General features: G+C 54.8%; 6 protein-coding genes across 6 annotated transcripts; 4 read left to right on the forward strand and 2 right to left on the reverse strand.

Annotated features, from left to right (window-relative positions):
• Window positions 1–767: 767 nt before the first annotated feature.
• On the forward strand, window positions 768–2,008 carry LMH87_004266 (uncharacterized protein; the record flags this gene model as incomplete). The annotated part of the gene is made up of 3 exons (XM_056195457.1): window positions 768–839; window positions 895–1,777; window positions 1,836–2,008. 3 exons carry the CDS (start codon window positions 768–770, stop codon window positions 2,006–2,008), a joined length of 1,128 nt encoding a protein of 375 aa, XP_056049084.1.
• A 750-nt stretch (window positions 2,009–2,758) lies between these two features.
• On the reverse strand, window positions 2,759–4,846 carry LMH87_004267 (uncharacterized protein; the record flags this gene model as incomplete). Its single annotated transcript, XM_056195458.1, has 4 exons — window positions 2,759–4,390; window positions 4,444–4,611; window positions 4,674–4,741; window positions 4,795–4,846. 4 exons carry the CDS (start codon window positions 4,844–4,846, stop codon window positions 2,759–2,761), a joined length of 1,920 nt encoding a protein of 639 aa, XP_056049085.1.
• A 1,306-nt stretch (window positions 4,847–6,152) lies between these two features.
• LMH87_004268 (uncharacterized protein) lies at window positions 6,153–9,821 on the forward strand (the record flags this gene model as incomplete). The annotated part of the gene is made up of 2 exons (XM_056195460.1): window positions 6,153–6,227; window positions 6,279–9,821. 2 exons carry the CDS (start codon window positions 6,153–6,155, stop codon window positions 9,819–9,821), a joined length of 3,618 nt encoding a protein of 1,205 aa, XP_056049086.1.
• A 2,951-nt stretch (window positions 9,822–12,772) lies between these two features.
• Window positions 12,773–14,691, forward strand: LMH87_004269 (uncharacterized protein; the record flags this gene model as incomplete). Its single annotated transcript, XM_056195461.1, has 3 exons — window positions 12,773–13,558; window positions 13,622–13,716; window positions 13,767–14,691. 3 exons carry the CDS (start codon window positions 12,773–12,775, stop codon window positions 14,689–14,691), a joined length of 1,806 nt encoding a protein of 601 aa, XP_056049087.1.
• Window positions 14,692–15,132: 441 nt separating this feature from the next.
• LMH87_004270 (uncharacterized protein) lies at window positions 15,133–16,438 on the reverse strand (the record flags this gene model as incomplete). Its single annotated transcript, XM_056195462.1, has 2 exons — window positions 15,133–16,339; window positions 16,419–16,438. The coding sequence occupies 2 exons, from the start codon at window positions 16,436–16,438 to the stop codon at window positions 15,133–15,135; spliced, it is 1,227 nt and encodes a 408-aa protein (XP_056049088.1).
• A 1,690-nt stretch (window positions 16,439–18,128) lies between these two features.
• On the forward strand, window positions 18,129–19,148 carry LMH87_004271 (uncharacterized protein; the record flags this gene model as incomplete). The annotated part of the gene is made up of 2 exons (XM_056195463.1): window positions 18,129–18,252; window positions 18,319–19,148. The coding sequence occupies 2 exons, from the start codon at window positions 18,129–18,131 to the stop codon at window positions 19,146–19,148; spliced, it is 954 nt and encodes a 317-aa protein (XP_056049089.1).
• Window positions 19,149–19,266: the final 118 nt, after the last annotated feature.

The raw sequence follows: 19,266 nt of genomic DNA on the forward strand, positions 1-19,266 counted from the left end.
GTCGTCGTTGTGCGCAGCCGAGGACGCTGGATATAAGACGGGCTGCGGCGCGTTAATGCAGCGTAGATGCAGGAAGCAAGGGATCCTAAAGCGTCCTAGTGGGTGCAGCGAGGAAGCGCTATCACGTGGTCGCATCTGGTGGTGAGGTGAAGTATGCGATTGCACAAGCGAAAGGCAGCCAAAAGAAATCACAGGGATCGACGAGACTAAGGCGTTGCTTATTTGGGCTTTGCTTAGAAAATGAAGAACTCTGGCCACAGTTCCAGGTGTTCTGGGCAATGCTCCTTTATAGGAAGAGCAATGACCATCCATTACGTGACTAGGTCGGCAGGTAGCCGGCTTATGTTTGCTACCTGCTGTCTCAAAGCCTTTGTGCCCGGATCATTTTTTTAATCCAAATTTGGCAAATGAAAAAATGAGAATGTGGCCAAGGCAAAAATGATTTACAATCATAACTATTGCATGCGACTCGATACGCGGCTTAACATGTTCCGCAGCTCTAGTATAGGGTTGGGCTGTAGCTACAAGTGAGAGCCAGGTAAACCGCCAGTGTTAGTGACTGGCCGCTGTCTGGTAGGCTGTTGCACTGCCAGTACTTGCCTACCTACCTTAGGTACCTACTGTGCCTACATTCTGTGGGCCTCACTGAACCTTTCCATTCTCGACACATGCTCCAAACGCAGTGGCTTTTGTATCTATCTAGACATATTGCATCTGCTTGAATCTGCTGCTTGACACTTGCCTACATGAAGAACATTTTATAGAACATGTCTGTGCAATTTCCGGTGCAGCCAATTGGCCGCTTCGCCGGCGCCAGCCAACCTGTCCGGCGGCCCAAGGTAAGCGGCGACGACGACTTGCAGACGCGATTGAGTTGCTAAACGCACGTCGTAGGAAATCGCGTGCTTCTCCTACAACGAGAACCATGAATTCTCGCTAGGAGACGCCTCGATAAAGTGGTACTACACGCCTCAGCTCGGCGCTGACCTCTCCAAAGGCTTCGACACCTTTCAAAAGCTCGACGACTCCAAAGATGAGCATCTCGACAGCCTACTCACAACCATCATGTCGCATGAAAAGGAAACGGGCAAGAAGATCGACGCTCATTTCGTCACGTGGAGAGGCATGATGACCAAGATAATGGCGACGCCGTTTGACAACCAGGACGGCTTTGAGATGAACGCCACCCTCTACCAGGACTGCATCTTCATCGAGGAAAACAACGCATACAAGGTGGCTTCCCGGCAAAACGAGGGTCAAAATCGCCGAAGGCACGGCCCGCCGCTGGAAGTCATGCAGTTTTGGGGATACAAGTTTGAGACGTTGGCGACGATGCCCGCGCCATGGGGCGACACGGAGCGAGCCTTCATCGAGAACCGGGAAAACGAAGTGGTCAACAACAAAGAGCAGTACTGCTCCGTCGTGCGCACGGGAATCGGCAAGTCCATCCTGTGCCTGGGCGGAGAAGTCGACGCGATATGGGACTCCAAGCCGGCGCAAAAGGGCAGCCCCATCAACTGGGTCGAGCTCAAGACGAGCGCGGAGATCCGCAGCCAGAGCGACATGGACAACTTTCACCGAAAGCTCATGAAGTACTGGATCCAGTCGTTTCTGCTCGGCGTGCCCAAGATCATCGTAGGCTTCCGCTCGCGCGACGGCATCCTGCTTAACGTGCAGGAGATCGAAACGCAAAAGATTCCCGAGACGGTCAACGGGCGGCCAAACCCATCCTGGAACGGCGACATGTGCGTCAACTTTGCGGCCGCCTTTCTAGAATGTATGTATCTCCTATATCCGTACTTTCACCACGGGAGCCAGCTACTAACGCTATGCAGTCCTCGCCCAGACCATCAGTGACGAAGGCGTCTGGCGGATCAGGCGGCAGCCCAAGTCGCCCATGATTGAAGTGTACAAGGTGGAGGAGACTGGGCATGGTGATATACTGTCCGACGACTTTAAAAACTGGCGTATCAAACTGTCATTGGGGACAGACAGTCAACCCATGTAAATGTACTCTTTCGCGGCGCGTTTGTCACAATGTAAAATGATCCTGGATACCGTTATTATTGGTAATCATGTTTTATTAATTGACCAATTGAAGTCCTTACCACTTAGTGGTACACTATAGCTATCTGTCTAAAGGGTAAAAAATAAAAATAAAAGGAAATCCTAGATTTGTTCCTTTAAAAACGCCGAATGCTCCAGCAGAGCCGGGCAGATTCTCTCCAGAAAAGCAAGGTTCAAGACGAGATGGATGTTGAAAATGTTGAAAAACTCCGTGCTCATAACCGCCCTAGCCAAGGTGGAGAGCCTTTTGTTTCGTATATAGCTTCCATCATCTTGGCCTTTGGCCGGTTCTAGCCTCATCCACATTTTGCATCAAATCCGTGTTGTTGATTTTCTGATAGTCTTCCTCCCGCTCGCGGTATGCAGAAAAAAAATCCAAGAGTACATGTTCTCATACATCCAAGTCGTACATTCTTCAAACGAAGAAAGGAAATAAAAAATAAAAAATAAAAGAAATAAGAAGTAGAAGAAAAAAAGAGGAGGAAGAAATAACTCCGCAAGACGCTTGGTGACATGTAAAAAGCAATCAACATCAACGCTAGTCTCCTTTGCTTCTCCCTTTTTTGTGAGGGAAAAGGATGCCAAGGAATGTTGGTACATCGGTAATGAAGCAAAACAATGATATTCCGTTTTTGAGTTTTTCTCAGAGGTCTTTTTGTTCTTTTTGTTTTCGTTGAGTCGTGGCTCGTGCTTAGACCTGAGGCCAGCGGATACGAAGGCCGTCAGACCAGCGATTGTACAAGACGTCAGCCAACTGCTTGCAGTGCTCCATGCCCGGGCGCGCCTCGCCGCCAGGGTACTTTTCGTCGACTATCGACCTCTCTCCCTCAAAACTCTTTTCGTTGAGCTTGGAAGGAGTGGGAGAGTCGGCCTGGCGGCGTCGGTGGCTCTTGAGATGCGGGTTGTTGGAGCTGAGAATAAGCTTGGTGGGACTGCAGACGGAGTTGATGGTGCCGTCGCTGGCTGGTGTGCTACTCTTAATCACAACAGTGCCTTGGGGGGTACCATCGTCGGGCATCACCTTGACGTTGGTTTGGCGCAGAAACGCGGCGTCAAGCTTGTTATCCTTAGCCATGGATGTGATGAGGTTGGCCATGAGGTGGTAGGCACCTTCGGGATCGATGGCGTCGAGTGCGGCGAGGGCATCGGAAACCTTGCCTAGAGCCTCGCGCTTCTGCATAGCAGATGTTTGCGCGTGGAGCTCAGACATAGTTGGTTCAATGGCCTTGGTATATAGTCGGCGACCAATGACGGCTTCCTTACCGAACGGTACAACAGGAGCAGCTGCCGAAAGTGGCTGGTTCTCATCGCAAAACACATCGTCGGGCGAAGCAGGACGGCCAAGCTGACCGCCCGTGGAGCTGTCTGACGGAACACGACAGAAGAGTCTCATGGTCGATCCAGAGTTTCCAAACGACATGTCAGGCTGGAGAGGCTTCTTGGGAGGCAGGTTACCCTTGACAGAGCCGATAGAGTGCATCGTCGAGACTTGTGCCAGTGATGGGGCTCGTCGAGCAGTCGCCTTACGCACAGTACCACTCGCGGGTGAAGAAGGTCCGAGTGGTCCGTCGTTGAGGTCCATCTTGCGAAGACCCTCCTCTGCGCCGAGCATGGCAGAAGTCCGTCTGACCCTGATCGTTTGTCTCTTGGGGGGGACAATGGCAATAGACTTGACTGTGTCAAAGGTCCACTCCTGGTCTCCGCACTTGGGCGACATTGTTCTCAAGGTCTCCTGGTAATATATCGGGTGCTTTTGGCGGTTTTGGTTGGCGTCCCACATCTGGCGCCCGGCAACTAGTTCTTGGAGGGCCTCAATCTTGCCGGCAGCTCTGATGAAGCGGTGACGGAGAAGCTCGCGGGCGGTCGGTCGGCGGTCGTAGTCTTTGGTCAGGCACTGGGCGACAAAGTCCTTGAAATCTCTGCTGAAGTTGCCTTCTAGCTTTGGAGGCGAGTTCTTCGGGATATGGAAGAGGACCTTCATGGGATGAATATGACACAGCGGCGGTTCGCCGTTGGCCATCTCCATTGCGGTGATGCCAAGCGACCAAATGTCGGCTTTGAAGCTGTAACCGTCTTGTTGAATGACCTCCGGCGCCATCCAGAATGGCGTACCGACAAAAGTGTTGCGCTGTGACTTGATATTGGTAAGTTGCGCAGCAACGCCAAAGTCGGCCAGCTTGACCTTGCCACTCTCCGAGAGAAGGACATTGGCAGCCTTGATATCTCTATGAATCTTTCCTTCGTCGTGCAGGTACTGAATGCCCAGCAGCAGTTCCCGGCAGATGATGGCAATATGTGTTTCGCTAAAGTTGGCGGGTTTGAGCTGCATCACATTGTTAGTCCAGTAAGATGCTACGGTTCGCTAGGCTAGCTTACCAGATCCAAGCAAGATCCGCCGCCAAGGTACTCCATGACAATCCATAGCTTGTGCCCTCGCAGAAAGCAACCTTTGTATTGCGTAACGTATGGACTGGCGCATGTGCTGAGCACAGCAATTTCGGCCTGAATATCTTGAATATCGTCGTCGTTGGACTCGAGATCAATCTAAAGCAAAGTGAGATTAATATGGTGGGAAGTTCGGTGACTTTTGTGGCAGGCTGACTTACATGCTTGATGGCAACAGTTTCGCCCGTCGCCTTTTCGATGCCTTTGTAGACGACACCAAAGCTTCCTCCTAAAAGGGTTGTTAGCGTGCGAAGGATGCCGTACTGCCCTGACCAAACTTACGACCCAGCTCCTCCAACACCTGGTAATGGTCTGCAAGTCCTTCGTCGGCCATTTTTGCCAGGACGTCTGTGCAACGCTCGCCCTTGCTCAATCTGCTCCGGTGTCACAGACGGCAACGGTGGTAGTGAGGCGCTCGACGGCTATTGAGGTTGGCGGCAAAAATTGAGAGGAAAGCGGCCGGATATCAATGCGCGCGCAGCAACCGTCGAGTTGATAAACTGATAGAATGGTGTTCGATGGAGGGAAAGGAAAGAGGCACCGTTCTCCGCCCTTGGGCAGGGTGCTGTAATAATGGCTATTTTGGCCGACCCAGATGGCAGATGCGCAAATGATGGTTGTCCGGGACAGAGTGCAAAGGTGAAGCTTGGGCCTTTGTTTACAATTTTCCGCTTTGGGACAGCTGTGACGTCCGTCAGCGGGGTTCAAATTTGGAGGGAGACGACCAGGACAGAGTGAGGGTAACTTTCTCTTCTTTTCTGATATCGCGAGATGGAAACTGTGGTGTTGAAAAGCGAGTTTACATTCTACGTCGAAAAAGGTACTACGCATGCCTTTTTGGGTCGGCGCATCCATCGAGTCTCTGGGGAACATAAGGTGACAGCAGCTCTGGTATGCAGTGGTATGCGGCCAGTCTGGTCGCCACGGGCTGCAGCTGGGCGACGACGGCCTTGATCATTTTAGTACAGGCACCCCAGCAGGCTTGCAGCAGGTGTGCGCTAAGAATAGGTAAGTAGGTACCTTAACTGAAATGGGTGGTTTCCGCCATTGGCCCGGGGCAGTTTTAGCGGCGTTTTGGGGCCCGCCACAGGGCGCAGCGCGGTGCTGCAGCGCCGTTCCTGGCGCTGCTTCGGGGCCCTCTAGCGGTCTCATAGTGGATCGACCTCATCGCCAGGCGCTGCCCAGCGATCAAGGCCTGCGTCGCCCTGGCAACACGGCTCGTTGCCCCTCTGTTGTTTGGCACTCTGAATCAATTGCCAACGCCTGATTGACGCCGTTGGTTCGTCACGCCAGCCAATCACCCTGGCCTGACGACCTGGATCCCGGCGTAAATGAGCTTCTCCTTACCAGACCATTCATTCCTGCTCCGACCAATTCTTTGATCTTTTTTTGTCGTCATCCGTGCTGCGAAGAGTCCGTCAATCAACATGACCGGTTGAGACTCTGTACGTACTGTGCACGCCCACCTCGTACCTACCTAAACAAACGCGCATCGACAGCTGCCCGATACCCGAGCCGCTATTGCTACAAACGAACCGTGATACAGCAGCGTGTGCGACCGCTTGCTTGACCTCGATCGATTCTTCAATCTGAGATCATTAACGAATATTCATACAACAACATTTCACACTATCAGCGCCATGGTGCCAGCACCACTGCCGCTGCCCACGCAGTTCCCCTGCTGGTGCAGAGCTGTTTATTCATGGGGCGGAGAGGTCTGTTCTGTTTGAAAAATCTTGCTCGTTTGAATGCTGACAGTCATATAGGGAAAACGTGATCTTGGGTTCATTGAAGGAGATTTAATCGAATGTCTCAATGCCGGAGATGGCTCGTGGTGGGTTGGACGACTGTATCGCGACCGTCGAACGGTCGGCTCCTTTCCCTCCAACTTTGTCAGAGTTCTGCCAGAAGAGTTCCGACCATCTGCAAATCGCTCCGTCAGCCCTGTACCACCCAGCATCGCGCCGAGTCCATCGAGATCGAAACCTTTCCGACGCCCGTTTGAGGCATACGCCAAGGCTCCGCATTACACCAGCGCAAAGACGCCCATCACATTTCGAGAGGAACCCACCACAAAACCAGCGACACCTGTAAAGTCTGCAGCTTCTTCGGCCGCTGTCGCCAGAGCGAAGAGTGGCGCTATAACGGCACCGCATCATACTCCATCACCGCCTCGCATAAGACCTTACGACCCCAGAGCTGTATCTCCTGCTCCGTCATTCCGCCGACAAGAACCGCCCATGACGAACGGTCACACTCGACAGCAGTCACCACCCCCACCACCTCCACCACATAAGCACGTCGTCCGAGCTGGCTCAATCGACGTCGAGGCCCCGCTTGCCATGTCTAGACACGGCTCGGTGGCTTCCTATCAACCGCATCCCACTCAACTGGCTCGTCATGGATCACAAATCTCATATAATGAGCCGGATAACTTTCAAAGACACGTATCAAACGTGTCTTATGACGATCGTGGCCATGGTGGCCATGGTGACCAGTACAATACTCCCCGAAGAGCTGGCTCATACATGGAGCATTCACCTGGCGGCAGCAATGGCATGACACCCTCACCACTCCGTGAAGCAATGGATGGTGTAATGGAACAACTTGATGAGCTAGAAGGCCTCGGAAGCCGGGCAGGGGAATCTCCGGAACCCGAACTTGATCCTTGGGCGCCCGAGTCTTTTGGCCTGGAGACTCGCGCACCACGGGCATACGAACCTGAGATTGGCAGACCCCGAACCTCTATGGGTATCGCTCAATCCGATGAAGGCTACGAGACTTGGAGTGGTGAATCTTCTCAAGTCGATGGTTACAAGCGGAGCCGACCCGAACAGACACAAGAGCTGCCGCAGCTAAGCAACTATGTCGAAAGAATGGAGAAACGTTTCCAGAAGATGCACCAACATAGCGCCAGCATGTCTGTGGTAGAAACCAATGGGCCGCCTCTACCACCTCCAAAGAACCAGCATTATACGCGACCCAGCTCTTCAGCTGGAGACCGTGCCGTGCCTGAAAGAGCATTGAATCTGCGGAAATCGGCGTATGACATGAGAGCGAAGGAAACCATCGCGCGCACATATACAACAAAGACAAATGCGACGAATTCGTCCTCCGGCAACCAAAGCAACACCAGCTATGCGACACAAAGTAGTGGTAGAACACTGTGGAGTGGTGCATCGGCAAGTGGCTTCAGCTCAACAAGCGCGGGGAGCATGGCTAGAAGCCAACATCACCGAGCCCAGAGCGCCATGGGTATGCGGGACGCTGCCGATCTTGAACGACCAGACTCGCCATTTACAGGTGTTTCCTATCACAGCAGCCATGCTACTAATGCTAGCGGCGCAGCAAGACCAATGTCACAAGCCGTATACGAGGATCCAGCTGCAGGATTGGGTGGACTCGTGCAACCTAAAGCTCCCAAGCGCAATATTTTCAAAAAGATTTTCGAATCCGCCAAAACAGGTGTCGCGAACAATCGCGGAAGTGTCGCCGGTGGATCAGGGTACGAACCAGGCAATTCGTCACCATTTAACCGCTCTTATGGTGGTGGAGCAACGGAGTCTACCCGCATGACGGGCATGCGTTCGAATCTGGACACTTTACGGGAAACGCCGTCGGGCCAGATTGATTGGGTCCAAGTGCGCCGCGACATTAACAGATCGAATTCACTAAGTAAGATTGAGAGAGCAGAGCGACGAGACCGCTGCCAAATTCAAGATCACCCGGCTTTGAACCCAGTCGACGAGCTTTATGAAAGCGTTGAGGGTGACGAGGCAGCGGATGGGAATCCTGTTTTGGATTCGCTCAATTATCAATCTATTAATCTTACACAAGTCGACAAGAATTCCCGATTCACCAACGAAGGTTCTCCGATGACGACAGCAATATCTCTAGCAACCACCTACGTTTGCAGACCTTATCGCAGCGATGTACAGCGTTTACGAGCCATCTTCACATGGGTCAGCGAGAAGATCGTCTGGGAAGAAGACTTCGAAGGCGAGATCAACACACGTGAAGTCATACAATCGAAACGTGGCTGTGCGGAAGAGTACGCAGTTCTTGTCATGGAGATGTGCCTGGCTGTTGGCATTACGTGCGAAGTGGTACGAGGATACCTCAAGGCCCCTGGTGAGTTAATGGACGGCAGTATGATACCACGACCCAATCACTGGTGGAACGCAGTGCTTGTGGATGGTGAGTGGCGCATGATGGACTGCTGCCTCGCCAGCCCATCGAACCCGAAGCGAAGCCGATACTCGACCCTGAACAGCAACGCCGCAGAGCCTTGGTGGTTTCTCACCAGACCGTCAGAGCTCTGCTGGACGCATGTGCCAGAACACCACGAGCAGCAGCACATTGTGCCCCCGGTAGCACATGAAATCCTTCTCAATCTACCTTGTGTCTGCCCTACCTTCTTCAAGGATGGAGTCGAAATGGTAGACTACAATACTTCGTCAACACGCATCGAGGACTTGGAAATGGTTCACCTGAAGATGAACGTTCCAGCAGACATTGAGATTGTAGCCGAAGTCGAGACTCGCGCCTACTCTCAGGACTTTGATGGGGATGTGTTTGAGAGCGGCGAGGTAATCAAGACAAAAGCGCTGGCGCAAGCAGAGTGGTATGGTGGTGTCAAGAGATACACAGTCAAGGCATTGCTGCCTGGTGACGAGGGCCAGGGAGTGCTCAAAGTATACGCGGGCACAAGAGGATTGATGCACAGCATCAAGGACGTGCCACACCCGTTGGCCTTAGCGCTGCCAATCATCCACACCGGAGAGAACCCTCCTTACCAGTTTGTGACACGACACCCAACGCCTCACGCACAGCGCAACGACATTTATATTGTGCAGCCGCAGTGTCAGCGGCTAGCGCTAAACAACACGTTTGTCTTTGCGATTCGCCAGCATCCGTGCCTGTCAGCTGGTGGAATGCAGTCGAGCCTGACGCCATCTTCGAACCCTGGCCGGACCAGCCCAAACCCTTTTGCGCGTCCCAGCTCAGCTATGAGCATGACGGCTTCGAGCGTCAATGGCTCTAACCCCAGCTCGGCAAGCGGAACCGTGGCGGGCCAGAAGCCAGCCAAGTTGGCTATTCAAACGCCCGGCGGCAAGATTCTTCGTCTTATGAGGAAAGAGGATCGCAAGGGTATCACGGTTACTGGGCGCGACGACGACGAGATGTGCGACGGCGGTACGTGGGAAACGATCATCAAGTGCTCTGAGACGGGTATTTGGAGAGGTCTTGTCCTGGCCGACCGGACGGCTCGTTGGTGCGTATTTGCTGAATGGCACTGTGTTGGCTGAGAACAGTCCACGGGCTGACAAGTCTGTTTTCATTTTTTTTCATTTTTTTTTTCTCTCTTTCGTTTCTTGCCATGTTGGACACAACCTGCATCATCTCGGAGTTGCGGCACATACAGAAGGAGAAAGCTTGCGAATGACTCGACTATTTCAAGGGAGTAAGACATGATTGAATGAAGCTTGTATTTAGAATGCTTTGGATGAATCTTGTAACTATAGTTGGGGAGTATGGGCGGGTATGATTTGTTATGAAGTACATCTTTATTAATGCTATTTTTTCAAAGACACTTGCAGCCGCGTGAAGTAGACAAGATTGAAACGAAGGTGCGAGTAAAATCGAAATCAAGGCGATCTTGGGCGTGCAGCTTGAAACTCTATCTTGATGCTTGACTCGGGGCGTCGACGCCTGAGCGACTCTACCGACTGGTAGTGGTTAGCAGCGTACTCTACGGTAGGTACAGCGAATGTGCGACACGGCGGCTTCGATGGCGTGTCACGCGGGCGCTCAAACCATTTGCATAGACTGGGCGCGGTACAAAGGCAGAATCTGTTACCAGTGGTTGAAATTCAGAAAGAAGTTCATGCCGTGATTTCCATCGGTAGACGAACCAGCAGGCGTGCTAGCGATAACATCATTTATTCGCCGTGGCGTCCAAATTCGCGACGCGGCCACCCACGTCCCTTTTAATTTACTGCAGCAGCACCCAAGGTGCCAAAGACGAGCGCCACCCATTCCTACCTGCCTACCGACATACCCAGTCGACTCCAACCCGTAGTTACCAGTCTTTTTGCTTCGCCAAATCCCCATCATTAAATCCAACGACACTCGATCATCGACAAAAAGGGGTGCGGCGCGACAGCGAATCAAAACCCAGCCAGCGGGCTCGATTTATTTTTCGCTGGCCGCGATCAGCGACGCGAAAAAACCCCCACGGACCCCCTTGGCGCCGCCTTCCCCGAGCGTCGTCGCCGTCGCCGTCCCTCCTCGGTCGCGATCGATAGCGATGCAGCCAGAGGCTTAAAGCGACGAGAGAGAGTGAGAGCGCAACATCCCAGCACAGTCGCCCCGACGGATTGGCCCTTTGGCAGCCCATGTTGCGGTCATCATGACATACCAAGGCGCGCTCCCGCCCGGCCAGGGCTATCCTGGTCAAGGGGACATGTATGCCGGCGGAGGTGGCAGCGCGGCCGGCCAGCAGGTTGGTTATGCGTATCAACAGCAGCAGCAACAGCAGTACCATGACCAGCAGCATCAGGTGCAGCAGCAGCACCAGTTTGCTCAGCAAAACACATCGCACCAGCAGCCGAACGGCTCGTACGCGACCGGCATGGGCCAGGCTCAGTTCTACCAGCCGCCGCAGGGGCAATACGGACAGCAGCATCAAACCCAGCAGAGCAATCATCAGTTCCAGCAACGACAGCACTACCAGCAGCAGCACCAGCAGCAGCACCAGCAGCAGCACCAGCAGCAGCACCAGCAGCAGCAGCAACATCAACCGCAGCAACAGCAGTTTGGTGCCGGTGGAGGCGGCTCAATGGGCGCCAACGGCATGTACCACGGCGGCTTCCAGCAAGGCTTCCCGCAGCATCTCCAGCAACATCAACAACATCCACAGGCGCAGCAGCAGCCTGATGCTCGGCAATTTGCGCATTCAAACGATGTCTGGCGGCAATCCCAATCGCCGTCTGTTCAGCACGCTATGACGCCGTCCCAGATGCAGGCCACGGTGATGCAGCAGCAGCACTCGCAACAGCAACACCTCCAGCAACTGCAGCAGATGCAGCATTCGCAGCAATCATCCCCTCAACTCTACAACAGCTCCATCGCCTCCCCCCAAATACACAACCAATCTCGACCCTCGCCCCGCCCACGACAGCCCTCGATACCGGCGCAACACATCCAGGAGTACCAGCGACGCATCTCCCAGTCGCCTATCCCACAGCCGTCGCCGCAATCCCGACAGCTGACGCCGCGGCAAGCGCCTCCGACCCCCCAAGCTCATCATTTGGCCCAGCCAGCGCACGGCCAGGCGCAGATGCAGCAGTACCAACAGCAGCACTACCACCAACCGCAGCCTCAGCAGGCATACCACCAACATCTGCACTCGCCGCATATGCAGTCGCCGCAAATGGGCCACTCACCGCAGCTGCAACAGTCGCCGCACATAATAAGCCAGCAGCACCTGCACAAGCAGCGCCAGTCCTTGACACCGCAAACGCCGACGACCCCACAACCGCAAGTGCAACCGCAACTGCCGCAGCAAACGCAACCACAGCACCAGCTGCATGTACAGCAACAGCAATTGTATATGCCTCCGGAACCTGAGCCCGAACCCGAACCCGAGCCAGAGCCTGAGCCCGAGTCTGAGCCGGAGCCAGAACCCATACCGGACGAGCCGAGCAATATCGATGCCATAGCCAGCGTTACTCAAGATTCCGCCCAGGACGAGTTACAGATTCAACAGCAGCTGCAGAGCGAACAGTACCACTTTGTTAACCTCCAGGATATCCAAAGCCTTCCGCCTCCGCCCCCTATGCCGGCGATGGAATTTCAGAGTATCGACCCGCGAGATTTGACTCTTGGCTTCTCAAAATCGCTGCTGGACCCTCTCCCCACGAAAAAGGAACTAGAACCCGAAGAGAAGGATACGCCCATGCCAAACGTGCCGTCGCCGAAGCTAGAGCCAAAGCTAGAGCCAAAGTTAGAGCTCAAAACAGAGCCTTTACTAAAGCCAAAGGAAGAGCCCAAGCCCGAAGCGAAACCCGAAGCGAAGCCTGAACCGCCAAAACCGAAGCCGCGTAAGGAGACTAAGGTAGAGCCGCCGAAGCCATGGCTCAAAGCAAGCCCGAAACCTCCGCCACCAAAGTCACCAACGGTAGCCCGCTCGCCCAGCATCACCAAGCGCTCGCCTGCGCTCCAGCACAAGCAACGACCAGTGAACACAGGCCCCATCATGGCAGCGGTGGCGGAGGAGTGCATTAGCAAGGCGCGATCCCAGGCGCACGACGTCGCCATGTGTCTGGAACCCGAAGATGTGACTGAATATCAAAGATTGATATCCACGGGCCTTTCTTGCTTCGAGGGCATGCTGCAGAGCACACACCTAGCACCACGGGAAGAGGCCCGGGTCCGCCTGCGCTATGCCACCGTGTTACATGAAGAGACGGAGAACATCATGGAGGCGGAGACTGCTCTGACCAAGGGCATTGCGCTGTGTGACAAGCACCGCATGATGGACTTGAAATACTGCATGCAATACTCCATGTTGAAGCTCCTCTTCCAAAGAAACCACAAAGCCGCACTCAAAGCTGTTGATGGCCATATTTCCAACTGTGAGGCCTTCAAGCATGTGCCATGGTACTACGCATTTCGTCTGCTCAAGGCCACCTTTTACATGGAAATGGGCAATGCTTCCGATACCTCTGCTCTAGAAAACATTCGAGCCATTCAGACTGTGGCTTCCACTCGCGGCGACAAGGCGCTCAGCATTTTTGCCTCTGTCCTTGAGGGCCTGGCGCTGCTCAAAACCGCCAAGGAAGGCAGCATCGAAAAAGTGCAAGGCTGCATTGCGCAGGCTGCCAAATTCCAATTCGACCCTGCGGTCCGTATCACGCAACTGGATATTTTGGTGCTTCTCTTGGATTTTGCCGCCAGTTTACACCATCAGAACCCGGATGCGACATCAGCCAAGCTGCGAGACCTGCAGAGGAAAGTTGACGACTGCGAAGACTGGAAAAATGTTCAGGCCGATTTCATGGTGCCGATAAAGAAGCAAGCCGCCAGCTCTAACATAGTTGGTCAGGATACGGCTTCCATTGTTGACCCTGGCGATGGAACCGCGGAATCAGACAACTTGGTGATCACGTTCATGACTAAAATAGAGCTGCGATCTCTGATGTAAGTAGCGTTTGATGATTCTTGCATGCCCTGTACTAATAATGTTGCAGATTCATGTTCAGCGGCCTTTCTTCGCTGCACAAGCCGTCATCCAAATCTGCAGACTTTTGGCGCGAAGGCTCCAAGATTTTAGAGACGTGGGACGAATCTACACTGGGCATCCCGTACGGGCCACCGGTGTCACTGCACACGGCGATCAAGCAACGTCAGTGGCGGACGGAAGGCCAGGCATACATAGCCGTCATGCTTGGACTACTGGAAGCCACTCACTGTCGATGGGTTACAGTCAAGGTTTATATGGACAGGCTCGAAGGTTTACTGTCGGATGAGTCACAACCGACATTGAAGCTGCTGGGGCTCTATCTATCCGGTGTCTATCACCAAGGCCTGGGCGAGCTACAAAGTGCCCTGAACATGTTTCAAAGCGAGAACTTTACCGAGCCTCTCAGCAAAAGCCACGGCCTCAAAGTTGGCGAGCAGGAAGTTGCGATGCTAGCCGGACTCAACAGGCTTTGGATCATGCAGCACGACTCTTGCCGCAACGACCAGGACACGGTTGATCTCATTGAGCAGCTGCAGCCCCTCTGCAATAATCATTGGAACATTGACTTACGCACGGCGTGGCACAATGTCATGGCCACTCTGGTGACCGATCCGCCCCAGCAGCTGAACCAGCAGAAGCAGCACATCCAAGCAGCCATGGGTGGCTCCAAGGTCACAAACAACATTGTCGGCGCCGCCGTGACACTCTGCATCATGCGCAGCCGCTTCTTTGAAAACGTCATAGGGGACCAGGCACTGAAGAGCGCGCGCGCCGCGGCCAAGCAGGCCCAGCGAAGCGGAAACGTCCTCTGGCAGAGTGTCGCTGACGGCATGCTGGCGCACTCGTACGACGTGCAGGGCCAGAGGGACGAATCGAGACAGGAGTGGGAAAAGGCGACGATGGAAGCCAAAGATGCATTTAAAAGGAGTTGAGTAAGAGAAGACGACGCGGCCCCAGATAACCTTTGGCATATATGTACAACGTAAATGCTTGTCTTTTTGATTTGCTGTGGAGGATGGGGTAGAAAGATTCATGTATGGCGTTTCAAGGTGTTACTGTTGTGGAATTACAAGAATGGAGAAGACGGTTGAGCAGCACGATGGCGATGGGTCAAAGACTAAATTATATATACCATGAAGATGTTTACTCTTTTGTATTCCACATCTGTTTTACAATCCCTACATGGCTAAAACAAATCCTGATATTACTTTTATAGTTTCAAAAAAAGTAGCCGTGAAACGCCTTCCGTTTGTCCCATGCATGATGAAGGGCATTGATTCTCGCCCGTAGATCCGAAAACTCAAACGCCGTAACGTTGGATTTTCTCATTTGGTATTATGTAATGAGCCCGACGGATAATGACAAACTCCTCTCTATCGACGGGGGTACCCCGGAGGAGGCTGCTGCTGCGGGAAGCCCGGCGGCGGCATGAACCCTGGAGGAGGAGTAGGCGCGCCACCTGGCGCACCAAACCCGGGGGGCGGCTGCTGCTGCTGCTGCTGCGCGCCGGGAAACCCAGGTGGCGGCGGCGCGGGTGAGCCACTGCCGCGATAGCTGCCGCCGTTGGGGTGGTAGTCGGCCGGGTTGGTGTAGCCGGCCTGGCTCTGGGGCGGACGTGCCGGCAAGCCGGACGGCGCTGGGGGTAGGGGCATGCTTCCAGGAGGAGGCATGCTGCCGCTGCCGCCGCGGCCGGCAGCACCAGGAGGTGGTCCTTGGCCGGGGGTCGCATTATACGGTGATGGGCCGCGCGGGTGCTGCGGCAAGCCTGGCGGCGCGAAGCCCGGAGGAGCGCCCATGTGAGGCGGTGGGGGGCCGCCCATGTGCATCCCCGGCGGCATGCCAGGCGGCGGCGCGAACCCGGCCGGTGGTTGCGGCGTCGTGGACGCTGCGGGCGGGGGATACGAATGCCCACCGACAGGCGGCGCTCCTGCCGCTCCCGCGGGCGGGCCATTGAGGAACGCCGCGGGCATGGGCTGGGCCTCGGGGGCAATGTTGCGCTTCTTGGCCTGCGCGGCAAGCTCCCTCTCGGCGTCGTCACCGTGCCTCTCGCCCTTGCCGTCCTTTTTGAACGCGTACTGCACCGTGACCTGGCTGCTGAGCAGGTACTGGTTGTTGAGGTTCTCAATCGCGGCGTCGGAGCTCTCAAAGTCGCCAAAGCTGATGAAGCCGAAGCCCTTGGAGCCGCCGTTGTCGTCGCGCGCAACCTTGGGCAGGGAGAGCAGCGGGCCGAAGCGCGAGAACGTGTCGTAGAGGATCTTCTCGTCCGCCATGGGGTCGAGGTTGCCGACAAAGAGCTCGGCGCCAATGTCGGTGGCGCGCTGGCGGTCGGCCGAGGCCTTGTTGACGCGGAGCGACTTGCCGTAGAGCTTGACGCCGTTCATGACGTTTGCGGCATACTCGGCGTCGGACGGCGTGCGGAACTCGACGAAGCCGAACCCTTGGTGGGATTGCGTGACGCGGTCGCGCGGCATGTGGATGTTGTGGATGGGGCCCATCTGCAGCATGAGCTCGTACATCATGGCGGGCGTGGCGCGCTCGTCAATGTTGCCCATGTAGATGGTGGCATCTTTATCTTGCTCCCTGCAGAGGTGGAAGGGGTTAGCTTCAAGGGGAGAGAGGGGGACGGTTTGGGAGCTGGGGAGGGTGGGAAAGACGGTACCAGTGCCTGTTTTGCGCCATCTTGATTTGCGCCTGGGAGAGAGAGGTGTCTCTCTTCGCAGGGAGGTTGTGTTTGGAGAATTGCTTGATCTGGGCCGAGAGAAGCTAAAGTATTCGTGAATTGCGCTTAGGATCGCTGTAATGAAGCTGAGTTTGCAGAGAGCATGCCGTCGTCTGGAAATTTTGGACGTTGAAGCTCTCCCGACAATAGGAGCGGTTCTGCCGGGGTTGATCCGGCCAAAAAAAAGTAGAGCCTGTCACTCTTGCGCCAAAATTTCAATGTCTCCATCATCCGCGATTGTACGCCGCTCCATTTCATCACCTGATCAATACCTCAGTAATTTTGTCATTTCGTCTTTTCCGAAATAATATTCACAGTCGCCAAGATGTTTGCCCTGTCCGAAGAGTCTAAGGTTTGTTGCCGCCACGATGAATTCGCCGCTGCGAGCTGGCCGCTGCGAGCTGCCCACTGACTGACCCTTTTTCTGCGACGAATAGGAGCGCATTGGCAAGCTCATTGACATTTCCCGCGTCGCCGTTCACTAGTACGTTGCGCTCGCCTACCTGCCCTTGGATTTACTTATTTCTTGTTGCTAACTATTCTCCCAGTGGTTACCTTCCCCTGATTCTCTACCTTGGTACGAATCGACTCGCAAGGCGCACGGCGCACGGCGAACGCTTGACTGACCCATTACAGGCTACACCCGCAGCGACCCCAAGCCCTCCCTCATCCGGTACGAAGCTCATAAATACATGCCGAAACTTCTTGAACGATCCTCGACTGACAATGAGCAGCCTCATCTCTCCCCTCTCCTAAATGGCGAATCAACATTCTGGAATGCGAACATCAGCATCCCTTTGCACAATATCACCCGCACCTCACACCAAAATAAAAGCCCCTACATGCTAGGGGTAAAGCAATGATGATAGAAAGGGTTCTCGAACTGAGAAAAAGACGGACACGAAGAAACTAGGCATTTTCTGGCGTTGGGATATCTCTGCTAGGGTCTCCGCAAATGGCTAAGGGATATCCGCCATGTAAAAAAGATCGGGTGCAGTATTGCGGCCTGATGAAATCTGTACCAACATGGAATCATAATGTTAAAACAAATCAACCATACCACTCAGACTGTTGCTGCCCAGCAGTCTCTATACTGTTTTGCTTGCATAACCTGCCTCCCAGAGCGGGACTGCATCACGTTCGTTGTCGAGGAGCCCCGAAGTATCTTGCAGAAGATCATCCCGTAATATCAGTACAAATACTTGCTTTTGATTATAAAAACAATGAGTGCAGCTGGTTGTTTTAGAAATCTGTCGCTTAAGCTACACCAAGGACAATGCAAACACTTTGTCCTCGAAGACCCGCGAGTCTCCCCAAAGTTTCCGAAATGAATTTATACAAATGTAAATGTCAATCCATCGCAGCTCACGGAATCAAGTATGCCCCGTATATATTTGCGCGCGCACATCTCCAGCAAGGGGCGTGGTGCCTCTGTGGATGAAGCCGCGTCCAGCCGCGGCCGAGAGCTCCGACAAAGGCGGCGGCCCGCCCAAAAAATTATTACGACATCTTTACATCGACATCTCACAAATAACTTCACTCCTTCTCTCCATCGCCACGCTGGTATTTCGTATCCTCAAGCTCACCATGAGCTGAGCGAAGGATTTCTTCAACATACTTGCAACGACTTGAGAGCAAGCTTGGCCGTATATGTCCGACTCTAGCCATGCGGGCCTCCATCCCGCAGTCGTCGAGTCCATCGCCGGCCTCAGCGCCGGCACCATAGCGACACTGGTTGTGCACCCTCTGGACATTGTCAAGACGCGCATGCAAAGTAAGACCATTGCACCTTCCCCGCGGTGTCGCTGAACCAGACCAGCTAATCAACCTGCCTCACCAGTCTACCGCAGCGTTAGCGATCCCCTCTCCAAACCGCCCACGACCGTCCGCCTCCTCCGCTCGCTCACCGCGAACCCGCGACCGATTGCCTCGCTGTACCGCGGCCTGACGCCGAACCTCGTCGGCAACGCCAGCAGCTGGGCGTCCTTTTTCTTCTTCAAGTCGCGCTTCGAGCGACTCCTCGCCCAGCGCCACGGCACCGCCGCCAATGACGAGGTACGCCCCTCGGCGGGCGACTACTTTGTCGCCAGCGCCCTCGCCGGCGCGGCGACCTCGGTGCTCACCAACCCCGTGTGGGTGCTCAAGACGCGCATGCTGTCCTCGGACCACGGTGCGCAGGGCGCGTACCCGTCCATGACGGCCGGCGCGCGCACCATCCTGCGCACCGAGGGCGCGCTGGGCTTCTACCGTGGGCTGGGCGTCTCGCTGATTGGCGTCCTGCACGGCGCCGTGCAGTTTGCCGTTTACGAGCCGCTGAAGCGCGCCTACTACGGCCGTCGGCTGCGCCGTCGCGGCGTCGCCAGCCAAGCGTCGCCTATGAGCACCGAGGCCACCGTCGCCATTTCAAGCTGCGCCAAGCTCATCGCTGGCGCCGCAACGTACCCCTACCAGGTGGTGCGCAGCCGCCTGCAGAACTATCACGCCGACGAGCGCTTCGGCCGCGGCGCGCGGGGTGTCGTCGCCCGGATCTGGCGCGAAGAGGGCCTGCGCGGGTTCTACCGGGGCGTGGTGCCGGGCGTGGTGCGTGTCATGCCGGCGACGTGGGTGACGTTTTTGGTGTACGAGAATGTCAAGTTCCATCTACCTCGTTGGGTAGCAGACGGGGCATGATTTCGTGGAGAGTTGGAGGCGATCAAAGTCGAAATGTGGTTGTATTTATAAGACGCACAGAAATCTTGGGTAGCATTTTGCAGATTTTGGTACAAAAGTAGACGAGGAGGACTTGTAT

Source organism: Akanthomyces muscarius, chromosome 2, assembly GCF_028009165.1.
Source record: "Akanthomyces muscarius strain Ve6 chromosome 2, whole genome shotgun sequence".
Lineage (NCBI taxonomy): Eukaryota > Fungi > Ascomycota > Sordariomycetes > Hypocreales > Cordycipitaceae > Akanthomyces > Akanthomyces muscarius.